The sequence below is a fragment of the Schistocerca cancellata genome, chromosome 6 (genome assembly GCF_023864275.1).
Source record: "Schistocerca cancellata isolate TAMUIC-IGC-003103 chromosome 6, iqSchCanc2.1, whole genome shotgun sequence".
Lineage (NCBI taxonomy): Eukaryota > Metazoa > Arthropoda > Insecta > Orthoptera > Acrididae > Schistocerca > Schistocerca cancellata.
In genome coordinates, this window is record NC_064631.1 from 306,553,337 (window position 1) to 306,580,003 (window position 26,667).

Consider the following 26,667-nt stretch of genomic DNA (forward strand, 5'->3'; position numbering starts at 1 on the left):
TACTGAGTAATGAAAACAGAATGTATTTGAAACAATACTTGATATAGCGACACAAATGTAAAGAAAAATTAATTCTAGCAGAAGTGAATACTATGTGGTCCATTTAAATAATGCATTAGACAAGAGTGATCTAATGCTATTGTAATTTGTTTTAGCATATTTAAATATACCCTCCTCTCTCTCTCTCTCTCTCTCTCTCTCTCTCTCTCTCTCTCTCTCACACACACACACACACACACACACACAGTATTATCTATTGTATATAAATCTCTCAACAAAATAAATAATAAATATTTCACATTTAACACAGGCTTATTAGGTAACATAAACATGTTCACACTCTATAATGGTATCACAGTTGTTAAATAACATTATAAAATACATTTCACAGGGCTGTGGCACAACACTCTTCCAACAGCTTCTGAAACTTATTTAGGAAAGTTAGGTTTTAGGTCAGCTTTATTTTGGAACTGTAATGTATTATCAATTATTTGGAAGAGTTCTGGAGGTTGCGGTATTCTTCCTGTTTCCAATTTTGACCACACCGGAACATCTAGAAATAATAAATTAACCATTTTTACTCTTCTAGACATTATTGACAATGCAGGAAAATACTTCAGCCTGTACTCACCATTAAATGTTATTTCAAAAGCTCCAGTGGACATCAGCATGCTTTCAAATGAATTGCACATAAAATACACCATCATGGAAGAATAAATCTTATTGTCAATGCACCATGACCACCATACTGGTTGAGCAATTTGAAATATTTCAAAGATGTTGAAACCAGTAATAATTAAAAATATGAGGGAAAGTCTGGAAACAGACTAAAAAAAAGAGAGAGAGAAACTGTCAGTTAACACTACACAATAAGTACAAAATTTTACAAAGCTCACAAACTGACAACAAATCCAGAGCAGTTATGTTCTACTATATGATTTTTAATTCAGCCACATCATCGACAGATATCAGACGGACTGCTTTTCTCTGTCTACACGGTGCACTAGCAGACACTGGACCAATGCCTTTTTCATATCCTTGAGTGTCCGGAACTTCTGCAGGGCTATACAGCCTTGTTATATTGGATGGGCTTATCTAAGTAACAGTGACACAACTATTGACTGCCAAAACTGTGCAGTTATGCACAGTGAACAGTATGTGTGTAATGTAAGCTCGAACAATAGCTGTCATATTGCAATTCATCTGTTATTGTAGCTGACCCATGTACGACTACATTAAGACACTTACAGCACCATCTATCAGTAAAATATTTGTTAGATTTCTTTTTTGTTCCATGATGTTCCCCCCCTGCATCTACAATATTCTGTTCAAATCTGACATCATTCTGAGTAGTGGATTTCTTTCTACAGTGTTTTAAAACTGGACCTTTACTTATGGACACCCTGTACACTGTTCATCTCTTTTTGCATTTTTCAAATTTACAAATCTTATTATATCACAAACCTTAAGAAGTAACTGATTTTACCAGAATAAAAATAAAATAAACAAATAAATAAGACTGACAACTGTCATTATGTGATTTATGGACAAATTATTCTAGACCATTAAACAGCATGTGCCAGTGACAACTTAATCCGTAACACTTAAAAACATCCATTTTGTATTTTATTTCAATTAGAAACTCTACACAAAATGCAACATTGCAAACAAAATACACTAGAATCACCAGTGACTTACCAGTATCCTAGATATAACCAGACTTAATCTGGGAGGCTGATAATTCTCCCCCTCAACACGAATATGGGGATACTTTTGCTGTATTATATTAGCATACTCTTGAAATGCTTTCTCATATCCACACGAGTAGCTGAAATTAAATGAAATATTGTTTACTTCTAACAATAAGTAACTACACAGCAAGTCAACATAGAAATAGTGTGTTGTTTTTTCGTCAAAATGGGTAGCAATATGTCAAATCTCTATGTGAATATGTATAAACTATACATTTCACTTACGATATGGAAGCAATTCCCTGCAAGAGACAGCCACAATAGAATGGCACATAAAAATTACATTTGCAACAATACTGCAGGGACAGAAGCATTGCTATTACCCATTTACACCAGCAGATTAGTGAGGAATCTGCCCACTGCATAAAGTCATCCTGTGTACGGCACACTATGAGAGGCCGTTCAGAAAAATATGAGCCACATTTTCCCACAGCTTCATCTATGTGTTTTGCATGTCAGAGGTGATAAAATACTGTGTCCTGCATATTTTATGACATTCAGATCAAGTAAATGAGCTGGCCAGTACTTTCGTGCCATATCCACCTCATCTACTATCTTAACATTGTAGGCAGTTCTGCGAGGCATAAATCCTTCCAACCACGAAAATAATGGCAGGATGCAGAGCACATCACAACTCAGAGAAGTCTTAAAATATCTCTCTCGAATCTAAGTAAATACCATTCTAATGAAGGCATGCCTCAACTGCAAATACCTACTGTGACTTCACACTGTCATGCCACCTGCATAAACAATGGCATTTTGGTATACTCAGGACATTTATTTCCAGGTCAGCTGGTGTCAAAAACACTTAATAACCTGAAACACAATAATTCAAAAACATCACCCAGGCTCACTGCTATTTGTTCCAGTCACAATGTCTAGTACACCACTGCAATCTGCCATGACAGTGGGCAGAAGTGGAACACCCTGTTTGGACTTTGAGTATGCACTGTGACACTGAAGTCATAGATAGCTCTGGAGCAAATACGAGTGCCTGAAGTATTTGCAACTATTCTTCCTCGGTTAACAGCAAGTTTTCTCACCTGTGATATCACAATTTTTCTCATTCCTATTGTACGCATAATGGTGGAATCACTTTCACTCACCTGAAGTTACCCAGCTGTCTCCACCCCACAATCATAATACTTAAAATCAGCTCCTTCAATTAATGGACTAGGCTTTTAAGCTTGTTCTGTCTTTACAAATTCCTTCCATCTCTTCTGAGGTCTTCCAATGTTTCTTCTCCTGTATGGTTTACAATCTAAGGCTAATTATCAGAAATATGTTACAGTACTTGTTTATTTTCTCCAAGACTGCATCTACCTCTACTTCTCGCGATGGTGTTTTGTTTATTTTCTTATATGTTGTTTTCTACAATAACCTCTTTTTCTTCTTGGCACTGTCATTCTGGTGCTCTGTATTCAACATAGGTTCTTTCCTTGGCACACACCACATGGTGCCATTGAAAAGACGTAGATAGACCATAGAAATTTATAGAACTGTATTCTTGAATCTTGGCACATTTTTTTCTAAAATGTGTAATGGATAGTGACACACACACACACACACACACACACACACACTGAGGTGACAAAAATCATGGGACAGCCATATTCACATGCGTAAATGATGGTAATATCATGTACACACAGTGTAAAAGGACAGTACATTGGCAGAGCTGTCATTTGTACTCAGGTGATTGATGTGAAAAGATCTGCGATGTGATTATGGCTGTACACAATGGGAATTACCAGATGGATGTTAAATGTGGAATGGTACAAGAAGGTTAGTAGAAGCGATCCACAAAACTACTGTCCAATATCCTCAACACTGGTCTGTTGTACAATCTTAGAACATATTCTGCACTGAAACACAGTGAGGTATCTTGAACAGAATGATCTCCTCAGTGCCAACCAGCGTGGATTTCGAAAACACTGATCTTGTGAAACCCAACTTGCACTTTTCTTACATGACACACTGAAAGCTCTGGATCAAGGCAACCAGGTAGATGCACCATTTCTTGATTTGGTTCGTTGGTTTGTGGGATTGAAGGGACCAGACTACAAGGGCCATAGGTCCCGTTTCTTGATTTCCGAAAAGCATTTGATTCAGTATTGCACCTATGCTTATTGCCAAAAGTATGATCATATGGGATATCAAGCGAAATTTGTGAGTGAACAGAGGACTTTTTGGTATACCTTAGTGTAACACTTTGTATGGATATGAAATGGAATGATCACATAGGTTCATCATGGGTAAAGCAGGTGGTAGACTTCAGTTTATTGGTAGGGTACTGGGGAAGTGCAATCAGTCTACAAAGGAGATTACTTACAAATTACTCGTGCAACCAGTTCTAGAATACTGCTTGAGTGTATGGGACCAGTACTAGGACCAACAGGAGATATTGAGCATATATAGAGAAGGGCAGCACGAATGGTCACAGGTTTGTTTACTTCATGGAAGAGTGTCACAGATATACTGAAGGAACTGAACAGGAAGACTCTTGAAGATAGACAAAAACTACCCTGAAAAAGCCTATTAACAAAGTTTCAAGAACCGTACTCTACGAATATACTACAATTCCCTGTGCATTGCTCACATAGGGATAATGAGGATAAGATTAGAATAATCGCTACATGCATTGAGGCATTCAAACAATCATTCTTCCCACACTCCATACATGAATGGTACAGGAAGAAAATCTAATAACTGGTACAATGGGACATACCATCTGCCATGCACCTTATGGTGGTTGGAGCTAGATGCATGGGACATTCCATTTTGGAAACTTCAATATTGCAAGATCCACAGCATCAAGAGTGCACTGAGAATACCAAATTTCAGGAATAATCTCTCACCATAGACAATGAAGTGGCCGACAGCCTTCATGTTACAACTGAGAGCAGTGTCATTTCATTTCATAGCATTGTCAGTGCTAAGGGACTAGCAATGCTGTGTGAAATAAGTGCAGAAATCAATGTGGGACATTTGATGTGCATATCCATTAGAACAGTGCAGCAAAATATGGCATAAACGGGTTACAGAAGCAGACAACTGGTGCGAGTGCCTTTGCTAACAGCATGACTCACCTGCAGTACCTCTCCTGGGCTTGTGTGACCATATCGGTTGGACCCTAGATGACTGGAAAACTGTGGCCTGATCAGACAGGTACCCATTTCAGTTGGTATGAGCTTATGGTACGGTTCGAGTGTGGTGCAGACCCCATGAAGCCATGGACCCCAAATTGTCAACAAGGCATTGTACTACCTGGTGGTGGCTCCATAATGGCATGGGCTGTGTTTACTTGGAATGGACTGGGTCCTTTGGTCTAGCTGAACTAATCATTGACTGGGAATAGTCATGTTCAGCTACTTGGTGACCATTTGCAGCCATTCATCGACTTCATGTTCCCAAATAACGCTGTCATGTCACTGGACCACAATTGTTCACAACTGGTTTGAAGAACGTTCTGAACAATTTGAGCGAATGATAAGGCCATCCACGTTTCCCGACACGAATTTCATTGAACATTTGTGGGTTATAATTGAGAGGTCAGCTTGTGTCAACAAATCCTGCACTGGCAAAACTTTCACAATTATGGATGCCTATAGAGGCAATACAGCTCAATGTTTCTGCAGAGGACTTTCAACAACTTCTTGAGTCTGTGACATGTTGAGTTGCTGCACTGTGCCAGGCAAAAGGAGGTCTGACATGATATTAGAAGGTAGCCCACGACTTTTGTCACCTTAGTGTAGATGGTATTTCTAAGCATTAAGTCTAATTTGACAACCCAAATAGCTGCACAACATTACTTGCTCTAATACCATGTTATCTAAAACAGTTTTACATTGGACTGGATCTTTGCTACAGTCCAAAAAGCATTTTATTTACATATAGTCCAAAATATCACCTGCAGCATTTGCATGCATATTTACTTAGTATGTTATACAAGTAGATGTCAACTGGTACTTTAACTGGCATAACTGAAATATAATGTCTGAAGATGACTAACCTCAATCAAAACCAGAACCGTTTAAGCACAGAAAAACTAAATGCAGACTATACATAAATCAAATAGTTCCTTCATTGCAACTGATCGTTGTTTATTTCTCCAAACATCATCTTTAAAATAAAGAATTATTCACTGTGTGCACACTATGACTTGTTATCTTTCACCATTGACATCCTGTTGGGAGTCATGCCCTAAAATTGACTGCAGCTTATTTTACCTAATAAATGATCACTTATGTTACTGTTGTGTATACAACTAAAACAGACATGGGTATCTCATTGTCACATAACATTTATCAAAATGTGTATATAAAATGTAATCCATGCTTCTGCATATTATGTGGAAATTTCTTGTGTAAACAAGTACAAAGGAAACCCCGCAATCAGGGCTTGGAGACCACATGACAGTTGACTGACTACTGTGTCATACGCATTTTTCATCGGATGCAGTAGGCAGGACATGGGATCAGCATACTGCACTCCCGGCTGTTGTCAACATTCAAACCTCGCATCCACTACTTCTTGCTGAAGTAGCTCCTCAATTTGCATCATGAGGCTCTGTGGACCTCAGTCCAGTCCTCCCACCATGGAAAAGTTGCTGGCTGTACCAGGAATCGAACCCAAGATCCCAGCACGAAAGTCTGCCACACTCATCACTCGACTGTGGTTGCAGACATGTAAATGAGACATACTAGAATTTTCAGCAAAGAGTAGGTAACCGACAGCTTGACATATGGCCATAATCATCATTTCTGTCTACAATACTATACACAGATTGACAACTCATTTCGCAAAACTTGTATTACACTTCCTCTTATCAGCAATTTTTTATGTATTGGTGGTTTACAGAAATATTGAGACCAGCTATTGAGTTCTTTATATGCAAAAAGGTATAAATTTATTTTGCAAACTGCACTTAACAATTACATCATTTGTTGAAACCCTATGTACAAAAGTCACTGAAAATACTGAGTCAAACAAAATATCTATTGTGGCTTTCTGCAGTTACTTGCTAAAAGCCCCATTTACAACTTATTTGTGTAATCCTGTTAGACTTATTTCTGTACACTATGAATGATAAGTCAGTATCAGTGAAATGCAATAAGGAAATTTATCTATCTTTTCAGCAGACAGTGACATCTAGCAACCTGATAGGTCCCTACACATGAAGGTATTTCCTCAACAATTCTTTTTTTATTACCCTTGTAATGTCTTTCTGCTGAAAAAAACAAGAGAACAATAATTTTCAAGCTTGTGTCATACAGTCATTGTCTTTACACAATGGCAAGGTGAAAAATTCGCTGCCTCCAATATAAATAGTTTTTTAGGCCAAAAAAGCATTTCTGCATCAAAATAGACTCCTTTCAGTTCAATTCAATTTGTCCAACAGTTTTCCAGTGAGTAATTCTAGCTCTGAAGTATACAACTCTCATCTGCAGCTGCCATAAACTTGTCATTGGAGTTTGATGAATAGTGTAGCTGTTCTAACATTTTTCACTGCAAATACCTCAGTTTTTGCATTGCTAAAGTATCTTTTGTGGGTAGATGGAGAGTCCTAATAAAAGATTACTCCTTTTTTCCAAAAATCATGCCTATCCTTATTTATTTTTCATTCAGATGGTCCAGAAAACTTACACCGTACATTGCTTGACCCTTTTAACAGCAACTGATGTGAAGAATCTCTCTTGTATACCTGAAGCCAGCAGGTATCTTTCTGGCAAGTGAAATCAGCTTCATGTTTGGTGGAAGACTGCCAACTGCCACCTGCTGCTTTGAGAACTGTTTTTTTTCCCCCATTGAGAAGTACTGGACTCACATTTTATTCACAGCAACAAATTCCATGCAAAAAATCAGTTGCATTATTTTTGCAGCTGTCCAACCAATGCTGAGAAATATTTTTGCATTTGGTTCTGATTAGCGTTCAACTAATAAAGCTTTTGCTATGTCTATGGTATCAGCTTGTTTTGCACACTTTATTTACCGATTACCCTTCACCATACTGCCCACTTTATTTTCATCTGTGACTTTAGTTTATCACATGGGCCAGCTTCAACAGAAGAAAGATCACATTTGAATTAGTCATTTTTAAGCGCCAAAAATGAAGGAGCAGACTCCTTAAAAATCGTAATGAGTAAATGCCTGTCAAATACAAAGTATTTTATTAGTATAGCTTCGTAAAGCATGGATATTATGTGCATTTCATTTGTATAGATAAACTGGAATATCGTGCACTCATTATTGGAAATGAAAATTCATCCAAGTTGCTGAAATGTATATGTATTAATATCAATAGTCTGCATATAATTACTTGTTGTGGAATACAACTCATTCTTCACCTTTTAGTACGTATCTGACACTTACACATCCAAACCTCCAGATGTCAGACACTCAGATCGATACCAAATGTTGTATTCCTATAGAGTATGAACCAAAACACCAATTTAGTTCATGCTGTGTGCTGTCATTGAGTAGAACATGTAGAAATGGTAACTGAAAGTATCACCAGAGCTACGGTGCAAAGGAGCATACCTGTCTCATCAAAGCTGATAACAGTCTTGTACACCGGCATTCTGCTCCTCCTTGCATATCTTCTACGGCATGGCTGTGTGCTCCGTGCGGCTGCCTCGAGTCGACTGAGCATGCTGCTGCCTGTGCGCCGAGACCCCAGCGCCAAGCGCCGGAAGTCCCGATAAGATAGCGCGGTCACGTGACTTTTGATTTTCCAGCAACAAGGGCCTAGTAATACTAGGGCCCGTGTTGCGCTCTCTCTCACACAATCGAGCAACTCCACTTCCCCCCCGGGCTCGCTCAGCGGCTAAGTCCGCTTCATGCGCCTATACGGCGAAACACACAGCCATGCTATCCGTTGTAACAACACAGGTACCATAATTCCTGTCAGCAACTACTCCAATTGCAAATGTTCTATAACAGATAAGGTCTCTGTCATAGTACGACTCCAATCCAGCTTTAGGCTTCTCATCGCCCCTCACTACAGCAATGGTCATCCATGAATTACCTGGTACAACTTCATTTGTTGTACAAGAGAAATTAATTTTACAGCCAACAAAAGTTATTGGCCCACTGAGAATCTCCTGTTGAGCAACATCATTTGGTGTCTCATCAAAGCTGATAACAGTCTTGTACACCGGCATTCTGCTCCTCCTTGCATATCTTCTACGGCGGTACGGCATGGCTGTGTGCTCCGTGCGGCTGCCTCGAGTCGACTGAGCATGCTGCTGCCTGTGCGCTGAGACCCCAGCGCCAAGCGCCGGAAGTCCCGATAAGATAGCGCGGTCACGTGACTTTTGATTTTCCAGCAACACGGGCCTAGTAATACTAGGGCCCGTGTTGCGCTCTCTCTCACACAATCGAGCAACTCCACTTCCCCCCCGGGCTCGCTCAGCGGCTAAGTCCGCTTCAAGGTCATGCGCCTATACGGCGAAACACGTGGGTGAGAAAGTGGAGCATTCAAACACCACTGATGACCATTTTTTTGTGAAAGAACATTTTCCTGACATGTAAAAGGACTTTCCCGAGTCTGTAGAAATGTTCTTTTGGCAATCTGCTTTTGCTTAGTTAGTTGAATGTTATGTACTTCTTATTAATCTTATTGTTTTGTTTATTAATAATAATTATTATTACAATTACTTCTGCACATGTGATGTAATTGTTTCTTTATTTTTATGTTCTGACTGTACATTGTGTGAAACTACAAATGTATTCTACAGGTTTACTACTTTCAAAGAAATAAAGCAAAAGCAGGCTTTATTGCTGTAAAATACAAATAGCCCTTTTACACATCATAAACATGTTGTCCCATACAACATTTTCATGCATTAATACAGTAAAAAAAATTATTATCACTGGAGTTTGAACGTGGGACCTTTGGTATGAAAATCTAACGCTCTATTAACTTCGCCATGGGAGCAACGTAAGTTACCTACTCACTGCTACGCTTTTGATGTTCACCCCAGTTCTGGTATTTCTTTTAATTACCATTTATGCCAGTTCCGCTGGACAACAACACATGGTATGAACTGTATCAGAGTTTTGGTTGATACTCTATTGGCATACAATGTTTGGCACCGATCTGTGTGTCTGACATCTGGGTGTAAGAGCTGATTAACATTTCTGTAACACTTTTGTCAATGAAATGTATTCATGGCTCCCCATGGGTACAATATGATCCCGACGCTCAAAAATGTTATGTAACAATATTCAAGAACAAATTGTTTTAAGTGTTATGTACCCAATCTCTCTCTGTACACAGGTGCCATAGTGTCATGTGTTGCTGAGGAAGCATAGTCTGTTATTTATGATCCACAACTGAACTGAGATAAGTGCTCAGTCCTGTTGCCATGATGATTCAAGACAATTGTATGGGATGAATAATCACAGCTCTGATGTATTTATCTGCTCATTATGCACTACAACATTTAACACGATATTATGCTCCTAGACATTTACTCAGTTTCTGCTGGATGGTTAGACACTACTTCTAATGTTGTCTGCTAATTTAGGAAAATACTGCAAGAACAACTATGACCATATCACATTTTCCCAAAGCACACCTAAGTGTATTTTATTTATTTTATTGTGATACATGTTCCATAGATCCATTTTTGCATGGTGACAAATGGATGTGGAACAAGTCAAAACAATTAATTCATTAGTATGTTCATATCATTAAGGACCAGAAACAAAGATTAAGAATACAAATTCGAAAATGATAACAAAAAACACAATCAGTAATTACACTCACAAGCAGACGTTAAGCTGCAATTTTCAGATATAATCTACACAGTTATTTATAAGTAAAAAATTCCATCTTCTTGACTTACAGAACACAAATCAACGTAACAAAGGTAGCAAGATATATTGAAGCAGGAATACACAGAAATACATGGGAAATAATCTTGCTTATCTCTGCTAAAGAATTCATCTAGACTATAGAAACTTTTTTTCAAGCAAGAACTCTTTTAGCTTCCTTTTAAATAGCAAATTATTACCGTGTAGACCCGTGGTCTAGGGGTAGTGTCTTTGATTCATAATCAAAACGTCTTCGGTCCCAGGTTCGATCCCCGCCATTGCCTAAATTTTGATAAATAATCAGCATTGGCGGCCGAAGACTTCCGGCATAAGAAGTCAGCCTCATTCTGCCAACGGCCTTGTCAAAGAGGGTGGAGGAGCGGATAGAGGTTCAGGGCACTCTCTTGTTCTAGGGGTGGGAAATTGCCCCTAAAGGCGGAAGAATCAGCAAAGATCAACGACATGAGGATGCAGAAGGCAATGGAAACCACTGCATTAAAGACACGTAACGTGTATCCACAGGACATGTGGCCTGTAATTGAAGAAGTGTCATTATGATCTCTCCATTGGCAAAAGATTCCGGAATAGTCCCCCATTCGGATCTCCGGGAGGGGACTGCCAAGGGGGAGATTACCATGAGAAAAAGATTGAATAATCAATGAAAGGATAACGTTCTACGAGTCGGGGCGTGGAATGTCAGAAGCTTGAACGTGGTAGGGAAACGAGAAAATCTGAAAAGGGAAATGCAAAAGCTCAATCTAGATATAGTAGGGGTCAGTGAAGTGAAGTGGAAGGAAGACAAGGATTTCTGGTCAGATGAGTATCGGGTAATATCAACAGCAGCAGAAAATGGTATAACAGGTGTAGGATTCGTTATGAATAGGAAGGTAGGGCAGAGAGTGTGTTACTGTGAACAGTTCAAAGACCGGGTTGTTCTAATCAGAATCGACAGCAGACCAACACCAACAACGATAGTTCAGGTATACATGTCGACGTCGCAAGCTGAAGATGAACAGATAGAGAAAGTGTATGAGGATATTGAATGGGTAATGCAGTATGTAAAGGGGGGCGAAAATCTAATATTCATGGGCGACTGGAATGCAGTTGTAGGGGAAGGAGTAGAAGAAAAGGTTACAGGAGAATATGGGCTTGGGACTAGGAATGAAAGAGGAGAAAGACTAATTGAGTTCTGTAACAAGTTTCAGATAGTAATAGCGAATACGCTGTTCAAGAATCACAAGAGGTGGAGGTATACTTGGAAAAGGCCGGGAGATATGGGAAGATTTCAATTAGATTACATCATGGTCAGACAGAGATTCCGAAATCAGATACTGGATTGTAAGACATACCCAGGAGCAGATATAGACTCAGATCACAATATAGCAGTGATGAAGAGTAGGCTGAAGTTCAAGACATTAGTCAGGAAGAATCAATACGCAAATAAGTGGGATACGGAAGTACTAAGGAATGACGAGATAGGGTTGAAGTTCTCTAACGCTATAGATACAGCAATAAGGAATAGTGCCGTAGGCAGTACAGTTGAAGAGGAATGGACATCTCTAAAAAGGGCCATCACTGAAGTTGGGAAGAAAAACATAGGTACAAAGAAGGTAGCTGCGAAGAAACCATGGGTAACAGAAGAAATACTTCAGTTGATTGATGAAAGGAGGAAGTACAAACATGTTCCGGGAAAATCAGGAATACAGAAATACAAGTCGCTGAGGAATGAAATAAATAGGAAGTGCAGGGAAGCTAAGACGAAATGGCTGCAGGAAAAATGTGAAGACATCGAAAAAGATATGATTGTCGGAAGGACAGACTCAGCATACAGGAAAGTCAAAACAACCTTTGGTGACATTAAAAGCAATGGTGGTAACATTAAGAGTGCAACGGGAATTCCACTGTTAAATGCAGAGGAGAGAGTAGATAGGGGGAAAGAATACATTGGAAGCCTCTATGAGCATGAAGATTTGTCTGATGTGATAGAAGAAGAAACAGGAGTCGATTTAGAAGAGATAGGGGATCCAGTATTAGAATCGGAATTTAAAAGAGCTTTGGAGGACTTACGGTCAAATAAGGCAGAAGGGATAGATAACATTCCATCAGAATTTCTAAAATCATTGGGGGAAGTGGCAACAAAACGACTATTCACGTTGGTGTGTAGAATATATGAGTCTGGCGATATACCATCTGACTTTCGGAAAAGCATCATCCACACAATTCCGAAGACGACAAGAGCTGACAAATGCGAGAATTATCGCACAATCAGCTCATGCATCGAAGCTGCTTACAAGAATAATATACAGAAGAATGGAAAAGAAAATTGAGAATGCGCTAGGTGACGATCAGTTTGGCTTTAGGAAAAGTAAAGGGACGAGAGAGGCAATTCTGACGTTACGGCTAATAATGGAAGCAAGGCTAAAGAAAAATCAAGACACTTTCATAGGATTTGTCGACCTGGAAAAAGCGTTCGACAATATAAAATGGTGCAAGCTGTTCGAGATTCTGAAAAAAGTAGGTGTAAGCTATAGGGAGAGACTGGTCATACACAATATGTACAACAACCAAGAGGGAATAATAAGAGTGGACGATCAAGAACGAAGTGCTCGTATTAAGAAGGGTGTAAGACAAGGCTGTAGCCTTTTGCCCCTACTCTTCAATCTGTACATCGAGGAAGCAATGATGGAAATAAAAGAAAGGTTCAGGAGTGGAATTAAAATACAAGGTGAAAGGATATCAATGATACGATTCGCTGATGACATTGCTATCCTGAGTGAAAGTGAAGAAACGATCTGCTGAACGGAATGAACAGTCTAATGAGTACACAGTATGGTTTGAGAGTAAATCGGAGAAAGATGAAGGTAATGAGAAGTAGTAGAAATGAGAACAGCAAGAAACTTAACATCATCAGGATTGATGGTCACGAAGTCAATGAAGTTAAGGAATTCTGCTACCTAGGCAGTAAAATAACCAATGACGGACGGAGCAAGGAGGACATCAAAAGCAGACTTGCTATGTCAAAAAAGGCATTTCTGGCCAAGAGAAGTCTACTAATATCAAATACCGGACTTAATTTGAGGAAGAAATTTCTGAGGATGTACGTCTGGAGTACAGCATTGTATGGTAGTGAAACATGGACTGTGGGAAAACCGGAACAGAAGAGAATCGAAGCATTTGACATGTGGTGCTATAGACGAATGTTGAAAATTAGGTGGACTGATAAGGTAAGGAATGAGGAGGTTCTACGCAGAATCGGAAAGGAAAGGAATATGTGGAAAACACTGATAAGGAGGATGATAGGACATCTGCTAAGACATGAGGGAATGACTTCCATGGTACTAGAGGGAGCTGTAGAGGGCAAAAACTGTAGAGGAAGACAGAGATTGGAATACGTCAAGCAAATAATTGAGGACGTAGGTTGCAAGTGCTACTCTGAGATGAAGAGGAAAGGAATTCGTGGCGGGCCGCATCAAACCAGTCAGTAGACTGATGAAAAAAAAAGACGCTTAATATTACTTGGAAATGCACTGCCGATTTTTGTGTTTGTGTGTTTTATATCTTTTTGTAATAGCGACAAATTTTTCAGGTCACAGTGTATTTCACATTTTCTTCCTGTGTTAGGACTCACTCATTTCATTCTGAGAGGGGTAGTGAAGCATGAATTTCACGATCAAAAAGAGATATTGGGAGTGGTTAGTATCCTTATTTGCTTAAAAAGGTTACGACATTCTTTGAAGCACTCCACATGAAATTTGAACAATGTTTTTCTGACTTGCAAAGAATTTTTTCAACAGTGGTTAATTGCCCCAGAAGATTATTACACAACACATAAGTGAGTGGAAGTAGCCAAAGAAGGCAGATTCTGAAACACTCATGTCCCCAATTTTGGCAAATGTTGCTGAGCTAAGCCTTTTCATCAATGTTTATCTCTTGTGGGCTTTTGTGACCAAAGTGGAAATGAATGTAAATGATTTTGCTGAGGTTTATTGAGACAGAGTTTATGCTGAGCCAGTTTAGTACATCTGAAAGTAACTAGTTCGCCTTTAGCTCTGTGTCAGTGGATGTTTTATTGTCTATCACAAGACTTATGTCATATGCAAACATTGTAAAGTTGCTTGCTTTGTAGGTAGGTGGTTAAGTTATAAGAGAAATAGCAGAGGACCCCCGACACAATCTCATAGAACCCCATAATCTACTGTTCCCCAGTCAGATTCTAACTCTCCTACCTGCGTGTTGTTACCATCTAACACTATTTTCTGCCCTGTACATAGGATCTGAGCCAATTGTTCTTTTGTCTGCAGATTCTACAGATGTGTTTGTTGCCTATAATGCTAACATATGACTTCAATTTCAAGTACAATAATGCTGAACATCACACTGAATGGATGCAAAGACAGAATTTTAGGTTACAACAAACTTTTTGTAGCAAGGACTGTGTGAGGTCATTAGTCTTCAGAAGTGATTTTTAATGGAAACTTTTCTGCAAGTGTACACCTTCGACAGAATCCGTTATAATCAACTATTATTGGTTTTCTATCTTCAGCTTATGGCAATGAAAAGAATTGTTTTACACCACACACATTTCACTTAACAAAGCATCTTCTGTGATCAATTTCATTGAATTACATTCATTTTCACATTCACGTATCTACAGAGCCTACGTAGCGAACATTTTCTGATCTTCCACAGTGAAATTCAGCCAGAAAGAAGAGTAAGTAATGAGTAATGTACGGAATGCAAGATTGTCAAGGTGCCAGATACTGATTTTGTTTACAGTGTTGACAACAACAGTGACAAAAGATGAACATCTTCCAATGATGGTAAAATGAATGAAGTGAGTGAGTTTGATTGCAATATGATTTTATCCAGAAGTGGAAGGTAAGAGATGAGGTACTGACAGGATTGAAGCTGTGGAGATGAGTTGTGAGTTGTGCTTGGATAGCTCAGTTAGTAGAGCACTTCCCTGAGAAAGTCAAAGGTCCTGAGTTTGAGTCTTGAGCCGGCACAGTTTTTTAATCTGCCAGGAGGCTTCAATATGATTGCAATTGTTCACAAATTCAGATACTCTATCAGAATTTCAGTTACAACTGCACATTATACTGTTGGGTATGGTACGATATGGAAACAACACACAAGTACTAAACTTTCACACCACCTTCATAGGCTTAACTCTTTGACAGCTGTTTATGAGTTAATTTCCCATGCTCCGCGACCCTTTGGGTGTTGTCGACCAGAGTTTAAACAAGGCCTTTGAGTTTTTCTTCAACATTACTGAGAAGTTAGCTTGCTAATGACCAGTACAGATCTGAGCGCAGACCGCACCGTATCCCAATAGCTTTTCACTTTTCTCACTGCTAAGTTATTTTCAGATTCTTTGTCTGTTGTGGACTCAGTTTGCTACATTAAGCTATGCTTTAATTCTTAATGTTCTTCAGGGCTTGTGCCTTGATTGCACTGTGAAAGAGATAGTCGAGATATTCAAGAAGAGAAACAGTGAGAAAGTATGATTGGACATTGAAATAAGTGATAACTCCTCCACAGATTCTGATAGCAACAGTTTCAAGCCATCTACGTGTTTCGGCAAAATTATCCAATAAATCTTTCGAGTATGAAAGCAATAGTAACTTTTGGCAAATGTTAAAAAACTATATCAGAAATTATTGATTGAAAAGCTATCTGTACATTTCTGTAGATTAGTAAATTTATTGAAAAACTTCAAAGTCAGAAACTAATTTTCACATCTGCAATAGTGCTCACCTCGGCAGTGACAAATTTTAAAGAGTGACAAAAGGAGAATTTGTAGAAAGCACTCCACAAATATTTAGTGCAGTGTGACCCAGGCCACTCTGCTAACATCAATCCAGGTAGAAGCTCAAACACATGTTATTCACTGCATGTAGATACATTAGGTAATACTGAATTAATGTTCAGCTCAGCATGTCTGCAGCAGACAACAATTTAAGAAATGAATTAATAGGTACCCACAAATCATGAAGTGTACTGTATGAATGAGTCCTCATGAATTCAGTAATTTAGTGCTCTTTGGAGTTTACTACTGGCCGATGGCAAAATGAAAGTAGGTGCTTATGAAAAGATTGTAAACAGGCTTCCCAAAATGTAGTGGCCATTTGAAATGGAACATTTCCTTGTATCATCTTGAAAATACTCTTACTTACAAACAAAAACAAGTGTATCATAGTTCAAAGGAAATATGATACATATAATGGCCTCGCCTGCTCAAAGCCATTACCTGGAGTCCACTGAAAAATCTGCAAGACAATGTAAAATGTTGATGGAAGGCCAAATCAATTTGTTCAAACACTTGGCAAAATTAATACCTGTGTTTCAGGAAACTAATTTTGCCTGCAATGTACTAAAAGTTAGTGGAAATCATATCCAAGATTAAGCACTGCAGTAATAGCAAAATGCTATATGCTATGAACTATGTAAACCCCAGTCCACGATTTCCCAAACTGTGTTCCGCAGAACACTGGTGTTCCACGGGCAGTGAATAAATGCTCCACAAAAACATGGTGTTTTTTACGTGTTTTCTTACTTTTTAATATTGTATTATAGTTTCTGTGTTATCAGTTAGGAGTTAAAATTGAAGTAATCACTGAATAAAGCATTTTTTCTCATTTCTGAAAAAAAATTATTAACCTTCAAAGTAAACAAGGTGTTCCATCAGTAGAAAAGTTTGGGAACCCCTGCCCTAGTGTGATATATGAGACGAACTAGAGACTGAAATATGATCAGGTTAAATAAATAAATGAATTATAGCTTTATAACTGGCAGTTTGAAAATGGAGAACGTGGGTATCCAAATACTTTTGGCAACATAATTTGCAATAAATGAGTTCACACCAACATTCACTGGATGCAAGACAAAAAATGCTATGGAAATAGGTTGCAAAAGGGTGGTGAAGAGAGGTACATTCTTTTGCCCAATTTGCATTGCTGCTGTCTATCAACAAGAAAACATTAATAGAAGCTTAAGTTTTATCTCTAACAATTTTATGCAGTGAGTGATGTTCAGGCAATTCCTCTAAATTACACCAGTATGGTTTGTTTATCAATTAAGAAATGAAACAAAAAGGATATTTGTAGCCTGTTTGTTCATGAGAATACCTTATAGCCCCCTTGTTACCATAAGAAATTCTGAAACCTTTTATGATGTCTACAGAAACATTTCATTAAACACCTCTACATTTCATTAAACACCTCTAAGCATGTAGCAATAATTGGTTCAAGGCTGAAGTGTGTGGTGCCTCTGGTACAAGGATTATCCTTGAAGTTACTCTCAGTATCAATTTATCTCTCTGTGTGTGTGTGTGTGTGTGTGTGTGTGTGTGTGTGAATGGATGTGTATTTGTGTTGCTACATATAAAAAGTAATTCTGTGCACTTAAGTTCTGTGTACATTATTTTATATGGTATGTGGTGTATAAGCCTTACCCTCATAACTGGGTGACTCTGACTATGAAGAACAAGTATAAATGAAGACAGTTTATTTTGCGAACAGTTGAGTTTGGTGCCATAACAATAAAAGACTCTCACGTGTAGTCATGTGCCATCAACAATGACATTCAAGAAATTCAGAATGAAATTTAGGTTTTGGCTCATTAGGAGGTAAGAGACTAAATGCCAATGTCATTGATCCCTCAATCAAGTGGTTGTTCATCAAGATGTCCTTCAGGAATATGACCAGATGAGCAAAGAGTGTATGAATGGTAAAACTCAGGCACTTAAGGCAATACTGATGTCAGAGTAGACAAATGATTTATGGAGAATTGAAATGGATTGCTACATAAGTTAGAGTAGATGAATGGTCTGCCAGGGCTCAGCTATGGTGAGAGGAATCCCACCAGCATCTGACCCCTGTCAACCCCATTAAGAGCAAAATCAGTTACAGAGTAAAGAACACCTTCTAGTTGAGATCCAGATCATTACAAGAGAGACAGCTAAATATGTAATGGACCATCAATAAAAAAAACCAAGATGACAGAAATAGGTAGCAGTGGGTGTCCCCAGGGTTCTGCATGCAGAGGGAGCAGGCCCTCCCACAGCCATCACATGTCTGATCCGTCTTAGGCAAACTGTTAAGGGGAGGGGGGGAGGGAGGAAGAGCACTCGCTATTCAACTGAGAGCTATCTATAAAACAAGATGTACTAAAAAGGAGTCAAATCACATCTAAAAGCAATTACAACACAGGAAAGAAAGGGTGACAGATGTTACATCTGAGAATAAAAACCACTGCTACAGAGAAACTGGAGAACCATTTCAATTTTCTGTCAGTTGTCCGCCAAGACAAGAAGCAAAAAATCTGAAAGAACATGATTACTGTGGGAAGCCAGAAGGAGGTGGCATTCTACAAGAAGCAACTGTCTGCAAAGCTTAACAATCACAATGTGGTGGTGACTTGTTACATAAAATATGAGGAAATAGTGTGTTGTAGTTCCGGTAGGTGACAGTAATATACAACGCAGTTCCACTGAATGATCAAGTTACAGGTGTCCAGGTTATATTTGAAGAAGCCAGGAGAACCAGTCATGCCCCAGAATCACTGCCTGTCACTGGTGGGGATGGAACCACATCAACGAAATTTCGTTTACAATCTGACTGTGAGAGGCGATCTGGCTTCTCCGGGGTTACTGGAGTAGCCTTATCCCGATTCTTCCTCTCCTCCTACTTTGCAACCTTTGGTGGCCGAGATTCATGTGAGGGCCTATGCATGGGGGGTGTGGGGACAGATGAAGAGTGGGCAGTGCTGCGTTGCCCAAGTTGCAGCTGCTACAGTCCTCTGATCTATGGGCAGAGCGGTCCCAAGAGGGAGTTGTGTTGTCGGTGTATGCTGGAGGAGGAAGCTGCTTCTCTGGCTGGGTACAGGATGTGGTTCCTAAACACGGTGCTGCGGGTACCACAAGCATGCAGTATGCAGTAGTTGTTCATTTGTTTGCTTTGAAGTCAAAAGTGAGGTTCAGTTCAGCCTAGTTACCCACATAGTCCAGCACCAGCTGTCACTTGTAACACATCTGCAGGGCAGCAAGATACATATTTAGCTTACTTGTGTTTTCTTCGTAGTATGCATTGCTTATATTTTGTGCGAATTTTGTAAGTGTAAATTCAGGCAGTCTGCAGCTCAGTGTCACTTCTTCTGAACACCCAGCTACACAGGAAGGTATCAGCGTATATTAGTGATGTGTCAGGAGGGTAACCAGTTGCATATCTATGTATATGTTGGCTATCATAGTTTACTTTTTCAGTTAGTCTTGCTACATGCACATGTTGTGTGTGAATGCAGGAGGAACTGGCTGCAGTTCACGAACACGAACTACATTCATGTGGTTTTGGCTCTGATTAGCCACCTTCAGGGGAGTAGTGGTGGCGGAGAGTCTTGTGCATTGCTTGGGACACCTCAAATGTTGCTTGTTTTGCCCGTGGGCTCTGCTGCCAAGGGGCCTCCTAGTGTACCCAACGTGGTGGCTCTGCCTTCGCAACAGGGTGAGTGGGGGTGTGAGCTTCAATGTTAGGTGCATATGGAGCCCCTTAGGAAGATCCAGTGATGGGAAGAAAGTTAAGTGCACTCAGTATGTCTGCTGGAGGGTCTAACCTGTCACGTGGGGGCAGCCTTGCCTGCAACTATCGAGCACGTACAGTGCAGCTGTCTGCAAATGATGCCTGTCACATCCCTGAATCCCAATTCAGTTTTCCAAAAAGCAATCTACGGCATTGGCCCCTTACTTAGCCTGCGTTTATTGCGAATCTCTTGCCCAGTGCAAAGTTCCAAGTGACTGGAAAAAAGCAGTGGTGACTTCTATATACAACATGGGTAAAAGAATGGACCCGAAAATTTCAGACCAACAACTTTAACAGTGGTTTGCTGTAGAATACTAGAACATACTCTGTGTCCCAGTATAATAAATTTCCTGGAGACCGAAAAGCTTATGTCCCTCAATCAGCACTGTTTAGAAAACACAGCTCATGTGAAACTCAGCTTGCCCTTTTCTCACATGTTACACTGTGAACTATGGATGAAGGCAACAGGCAGATTCCATATTTCTAGATTTCCAAAATCATTTTACACGGTACCTCAAATGCAGACTGTTAATGAAGGTACAAGCTTATGGAATAGGCTCCCTGATGTGTGAGTGGCTCAAAGCTTCTTAGGTAGTAGAACCCAGTATGTTGTCCCCGATGGCAAGTGTTCATCAGAGACTAGAGTATTGTCAGGAGTGCCCCAAGAAAGTGTCATAGGACTGTGTTTAATATCTACATACATAAAAGAATTAGTGGACAGGGTGGGCAGCAATCTGGTTGTTTACTGTGGTGTATGGGGTGACTGTAGGATGATATAAGTTGCTAGACAAAATTTTTTGTTGATGTGATGAATGGCAGCTGGCTCTAAATGTAGAAAAATGTAAGTTGACATGGATGAGTAGGAAAAACAAATGTATAATATTTGTATAGAGAATTAGTAATGTACTGTTTGACATAGTCGTGTTTAAATACATGGGCATAACATTGCAAAGCAGAAATGGAACAAGCATGTGAGGATTATCATACTGTGATTCACCTGTAAAGGAAACCATGTATATGACACTAGCACGACCTATACTTGAGTACTGCTCGAGCGTTTGGAATCCATACGAGGTCAGATTAAAAGAAGACATCAAAGCAATTTAGAGGTGGGCAGGTAGACATGTTACCGGCAGGCTCGAACAGTACACGAGTAATATGGAGATGCTTTGGGACTTCAAATGGGAATCCCTGGAGGGAAGGTGACATCCTTGTTTGAGGAACACTAGTGAGAAAATTTAGAATTGAGAAGTGGCATTTGCATCTGACTACATAACTATTCTATTGTTGCCAACATAGATTTCGTATAAGGACCATGAAGATAAGGTATGAGACATTAGGGCTAATATGGAGGCATATACACAGTTGTTTTCCCTCACTCTATCTGTGAGTGGAACAGGAAAGGAAATGATTAATAGTGGTATCGGGTACCTTCCATCACGCACCACATGGTGGCTTGCAGAATATGTATGTACATGCAGAGGAGGGTGGAGGGTAGTAGTTTGGGGAAAAATGATGTAGATAGGGCGATGGTTGTGACTTTCGCATAATGGTTCATCAAGCCAACACAATGTAGGAATTAGCATTTGCCTTAGTATATGACAGGCAGGCAATAGATTTATATTCTTGTATCTTCTTATCTTTCCTAAAGAATGGGCAAACATGCAGGATGGTGTTCTTTACAACTGATACACAAAGGCAGATATTCACAAGAACTACCTTCTTGGAGTGACCATCTGCTGTTTCCACACTTTGGATCTGCTGTGCCGCAGGTTGACATATGACTAATGTGTACGCTTCGGAAGCACCTCATGGCTGGTGGGTCACACCTGTACCCTATGACTAATTTTTCCTAGGAGATTTTCTTCAAAAATTAAAATGACAATGGGTGTATCTGTAGGATTTTCCTTGGGATCATTTTCGTATGTGCTAGACAAAACGTATGCCTTGCCATTCAAAATTTGCCCATAGTTCCTCATCTGTCTGGAGTGTAATGTATTTATGTAAGATGATTCCTTGAACCTCATTCAAAGTTTTATGTGGAGTAATGGTCATTAGTATATAACCTAATTATTTACATGTCTGAGTTGGTCTAGATTGTGCAGCATAGGCGGCTTTAATCAGTAGTAACCCATTGCGCATCTTCAATGTGTTCACAAAAATTAATGGTTTTGTCACAGTAAAAGTATCTCCCAACAATTCAAGTGCATATCAGGTATTGGATAAATCGTTTCCTCCCAATCATCTGATTTGTCCCACTCTCCATGGAATAGCCAGAGTCGGAAAAAGAGTATGATTATGTGTCCAAACTGAATCTTCTAGACTGTCTGATGAGATAGCCAGATCAGTATGCTCCTTGAATTCGTTGAATTTGATACGTCTGATGTGCAAAAGTCTGCTCTGATTCCACTCACTCTGATTGACGGCTCTCCCCACAGGCACCACCTCTCCACTGCAAAGGCCATCTGGAACGACGGCCATAGCTGGGAGTCTTGTTGCTCCAGGAAGATGGGCATATATTCCCTGGCATGTATGGTGAGCTAGCAGCTCAGGCATCAGCAGTGAGATCACTGTGTTGTCAGATGGCTCTACCAAAAGGGTTTGTTCTAAGAACTGTCGAATTTGCACAGCAGCCAGTATCATTGGATGACAAGCTAGCATCCTGCCATCAACGCGATAGCAGAAAGATGTCACTGGACCCTTAAGGCAGCTCTAAAGCGCCTAAATGAGACACGGACAAAGGCCCTTCCCTTGGTCCTTTTGGGCCTTCATCCATTATACACGACAGACACCAGGGCATTGTTAGCAAAGATGGTTTATAGGGAGCTGTTACGTATCCTGGCAAACTAGGTCAGAGTTGCACTGCTGCCACCCACAGTGGAACTGCCACAGTTAGTACACCATTTACAAGACAACGAAGCAAAGATTGGTCACCTGCCTGCTTTTCACCATGTAACCCATTTGAATGGAGTATTTCAAATTGTCGCAATTTATTATTTTAGAATTAAATAAATGAGGAAACAAATTTTAAAAAAGTTTACTCAGATCCTGCAGCAATCAATCCTGATGATTACGTGAGTAGGGTGTCCTACGTAGTATGAGGAAATTCTAATGGCAACAGAGCTGATAATTACTACTCTGAAAGTATTTTCTGTGTGTCTAAATTACAGCCATGAATACCACAATTACCCTCACATCAAATTTTCTAAAACAAAGAACGCCATTCCTGATGTGTAAGCAAATAGATAACGTAGGATGTAGACAAACAGATAGATTGAAAATTACCAGGGACTGGAGGAAGTGGTGTTCTGCTGTTATATACATTACATGTGCACATTAAATGCCAGGTTGGGCATGACGAGGCCAATATGAAACAAATGACAAAATAAAAATGGGAGATCTGCAGAAACAAATGTGAATGTAACAGAAAGACAAAAAAGTATAGACAGAATTGCTAAATCAAATGATGTAGATTACCACATGAAGAAACAGCAACTAACACAAATTATGATATGCTACTGGCATTAACATATGCCTATGAAAATTTAGACAGAATTTGGACTCTGATATCAGATTGTATGCTAACTGAGAGGTGTTTCATCAGATTATTTGATAAATAAAAACATAATACACCACCAATGACAGGGCAAAATATAATAAGGATGTATTTTATCAAGTGAAGATAGTAAAAGTATCTGCAATGTTTAGTAGGCAGTAATTTCAGTTTAGAAGTTTAACTATTAAGAGAAAAGTAATGGCTTATTTTCTTGGTGCAGTGTTTGTAAACACTATGAAAATTTAATGAAGAAAAAAAAAAGACTAAAAGTGATATACAACAAGAGGGCTTTACAGGATCCACAGCTGCGGAAGTGTTATCAGCACACGAGGAACAGAAAAGCATAAACTAACACCATGGGAAAGTAAAACTGAGAAAAGATGCGGACATCTGGTAGGTCTTATTACCATTAATAGCAGTGTTCCATCAGAAAATAACAACTACAATAAACATCCCTACCCCATTTCTGTGAGACAGATACAGTGCTCAAATTTTCTGTATGCACTGTAATGCACATTTGAAACTGTATACTTTATATAGAAAGGGGTCACTTGCTGACATTTCAAGTCAGATATTACCCATAATTTTTGCTTGTAAGATACATTGAACAGCAACTAACAAATTGGGTGTCTGAGCAATGATTGTAGGCTATGTCAAGAAGCAAGTGGAAGCCTGAGTGTCTGGGCCGTAATTGTGAGTCTGCAACCACACAGAAAGAATTATCACTTCCTGCAGTGAAACAGAGTTTCATTAGTCTTGAAACCAGCACATAAAATTTCATTCGAATAACGATTACTGTGTCAATTGCTGGCGACACTGTGCCGTAAGTGAACTGGGTAGCATAAAAATGAATAGTGTATTAGGGACGCACTTCATTTCCTTATTCTGGGCTGGACAATTTGATTCCATACTTCCTACATCCCCCGCCCACAGGATTACCACAGGAGACTTACAAACACGACACACTTCCTCAAAAACACTAATCACGTTTTGAGCGTGTATTTTACACAAATCACATACGTTCATAGCAAAGACACACTAAATTCAGAAACTGATGCCCTTAATTACCAGTAGTGAAATTTCAAAACAGGTCCGGTCAGTCTGTCAATTTTTGTTACTGGTATTTGTTTTTCTATGCTTGCACTGGTCGACGAAAAGAGATCTTTAACAGACACATATGCAAAAATTGTAAACAAACAAAATACGGCACAAGCACCCCACTGTGCCATAACGCTAAATCCCTACCATGTGACACATTCATAATAACCAGAGCTACTACAGCGTGAAGCTGTACACAAACCAATGATGTTAATAGCAAACGAGATAACACACCAGCAGTGATCTCTTTAGAGACACCAGTGATGTTTCCTTAACAAATGTAATAATGTTCAAATACCGTTCACTAAAAATCACATCTGTTGTAGCTCATACAATATAAAAATCTATACGGCAGGTCAACTTGCTGTTTCGATAATACCAATTGTTATCAAACACTAAATATAATGACACATAAACAAAATGTTCGCATCTATCACATCTGTGCACCTGAACATAAGCATGCGACAACTATCTGGCAATCACCTTCCCTACATCTACTTTTTTATTATACAGACCACCGTACGGGTGGGGAGGGTGTGATAGAATAATTTCCCTCCCTTCCTGTCCTAGTCGCAAGTGGTATGGCCGCAAATGGCTTTACACCCACTGCCCTTGTGGCACACATTTCTTGAGCATTTATATGACTTTCTCGTGTAGACTAAACAAACCTGTAACTACCTCACAGCTCACTATTCAACATTTTCTTCTTCAATTACTCGAAGTTGATACGGGGTCCAGACCGACGAAGATCAGTCAAGAGTTAAGTGTTCAACAGTGCTTAGTAAGCAATCTTCTTCGTGAGCGACTTGCACAGCGCTCTTCCAGTAGCCTTTATGAGACAGCTGTCATTCCACCATGCGGTCCTTCCACCTTAAATCGCTCTGAACAGTTACATACTCCTTGATACTTGTCAGCTGCGTCTGATTACAGCTACTTACCACTGACTTTCCGTCTATTTAGACGTGTTGTACCACGTTTATTTACGTCATGAGTCAGCTGTCAAGCTTTGCATCAAATATTGGTCGTCTGCAACTTAGACCACAGATGTGCATGCTTTTCTCATTACAATTTCCTAAACTTTTATGTTTCGACAACATTTTTATACAGCTCTGTCAGCAAAATGTGGTATAGAGGCCTACTGATTTATCTGCGAAAGGTATATGAAATAAATGCAGTACAAATACAAATACTTCCACTAACTTCAGAGATTATTACATTATAGCACTTTCAAAGAGTTTTTATTAAACAAGGAATAGCTTTAATTAATATAAAACTTGTATAGCTTTAATATTTGTCTTTATTTAATTAAAGTAAAATTTATGGTTTATCGCAGTTAGACCCAAACAACAATGTTGGCCTTGTCAGACGTTTCTCTATGATGTATAGTAATGTGATCCTCTGTTGAAGTGTATAGTATACCCAGCTCTCCATTGATCGTTTTTTCTTGAAAGAAAAAATACTTAATTTTAAATAATCAGAGCGTCAGTGAAATTCAAGATTTTTTGTCAGTCTCACTCTAGCTTGATTGCCAATCTGAGGAATCGATACTTGCATCGGCTTTCTCATTAGATGAAGAGACTCACCAGATGATTTTCTTTACAGCATAATTTAATCTGCAGTGTTACTTTATCTTTTTTCTAGCCACAAAATAGCTCAAACAACATGAAAGATCACAACACTGGATACTGAGCAAACCATCAAATTACATAAAAAAGCTACAGCTAATAAGGGTAACTTTTTCTTACATGTCATGGTATCTTTGTACCCCTTATCAAATATGTTTCAAATAGCTGCTTCTCCAACTACTTGCATTATATTGTACTAAAAGTAAATTTTATCACCTCTGTGATTTCTAGTTAATATTTCA

General features: G+C 39.3%; 1 protein-coding gene across 2 annotated transcripts; it reads right to left on the reverse strand.

Annotated features, from left to right (window-relative positions):
- LOC126191408 (thioredoxin reductase-like selenoprotein T homolog CG3887) lies at positions 1 to 24,984 on the reverse strand. 2 transcript variants are annotated; one of them, XM_049932275.1, is made up of 4 exons: positions 24,771 to 24,984; positions 1,699 to 1,828; positions 632 to 827; positions 1 to 553 (listed from the first exon to the last, which is right to left on the reverse strand). In XM_049932275.1, the coding sequence occupies exons 1-4, from the start codon at positions 24,929 to 24,931 to the stop codon at positions 429 to 431; spliced, it is 612 nt and encodes a 203-aa protein (XP_049788232.1). In that variant the 5' UTR covers positions 24,932 to 24,984; the 3' UTR covers positions 1 to 428. The 2 variants fall into 2 exon arrangements, with proteins under 2 accessions (XP_049788232.1, XP_049788233.1); XM_049932276.1 differs by lacking the exon at positions 24,771 to 24,984 and adding an exon at positions 22,561 to 23,137.
- Between the last annotated feature and the right edge of the window lie 1,683 nt (positions 24,985 to 26,667).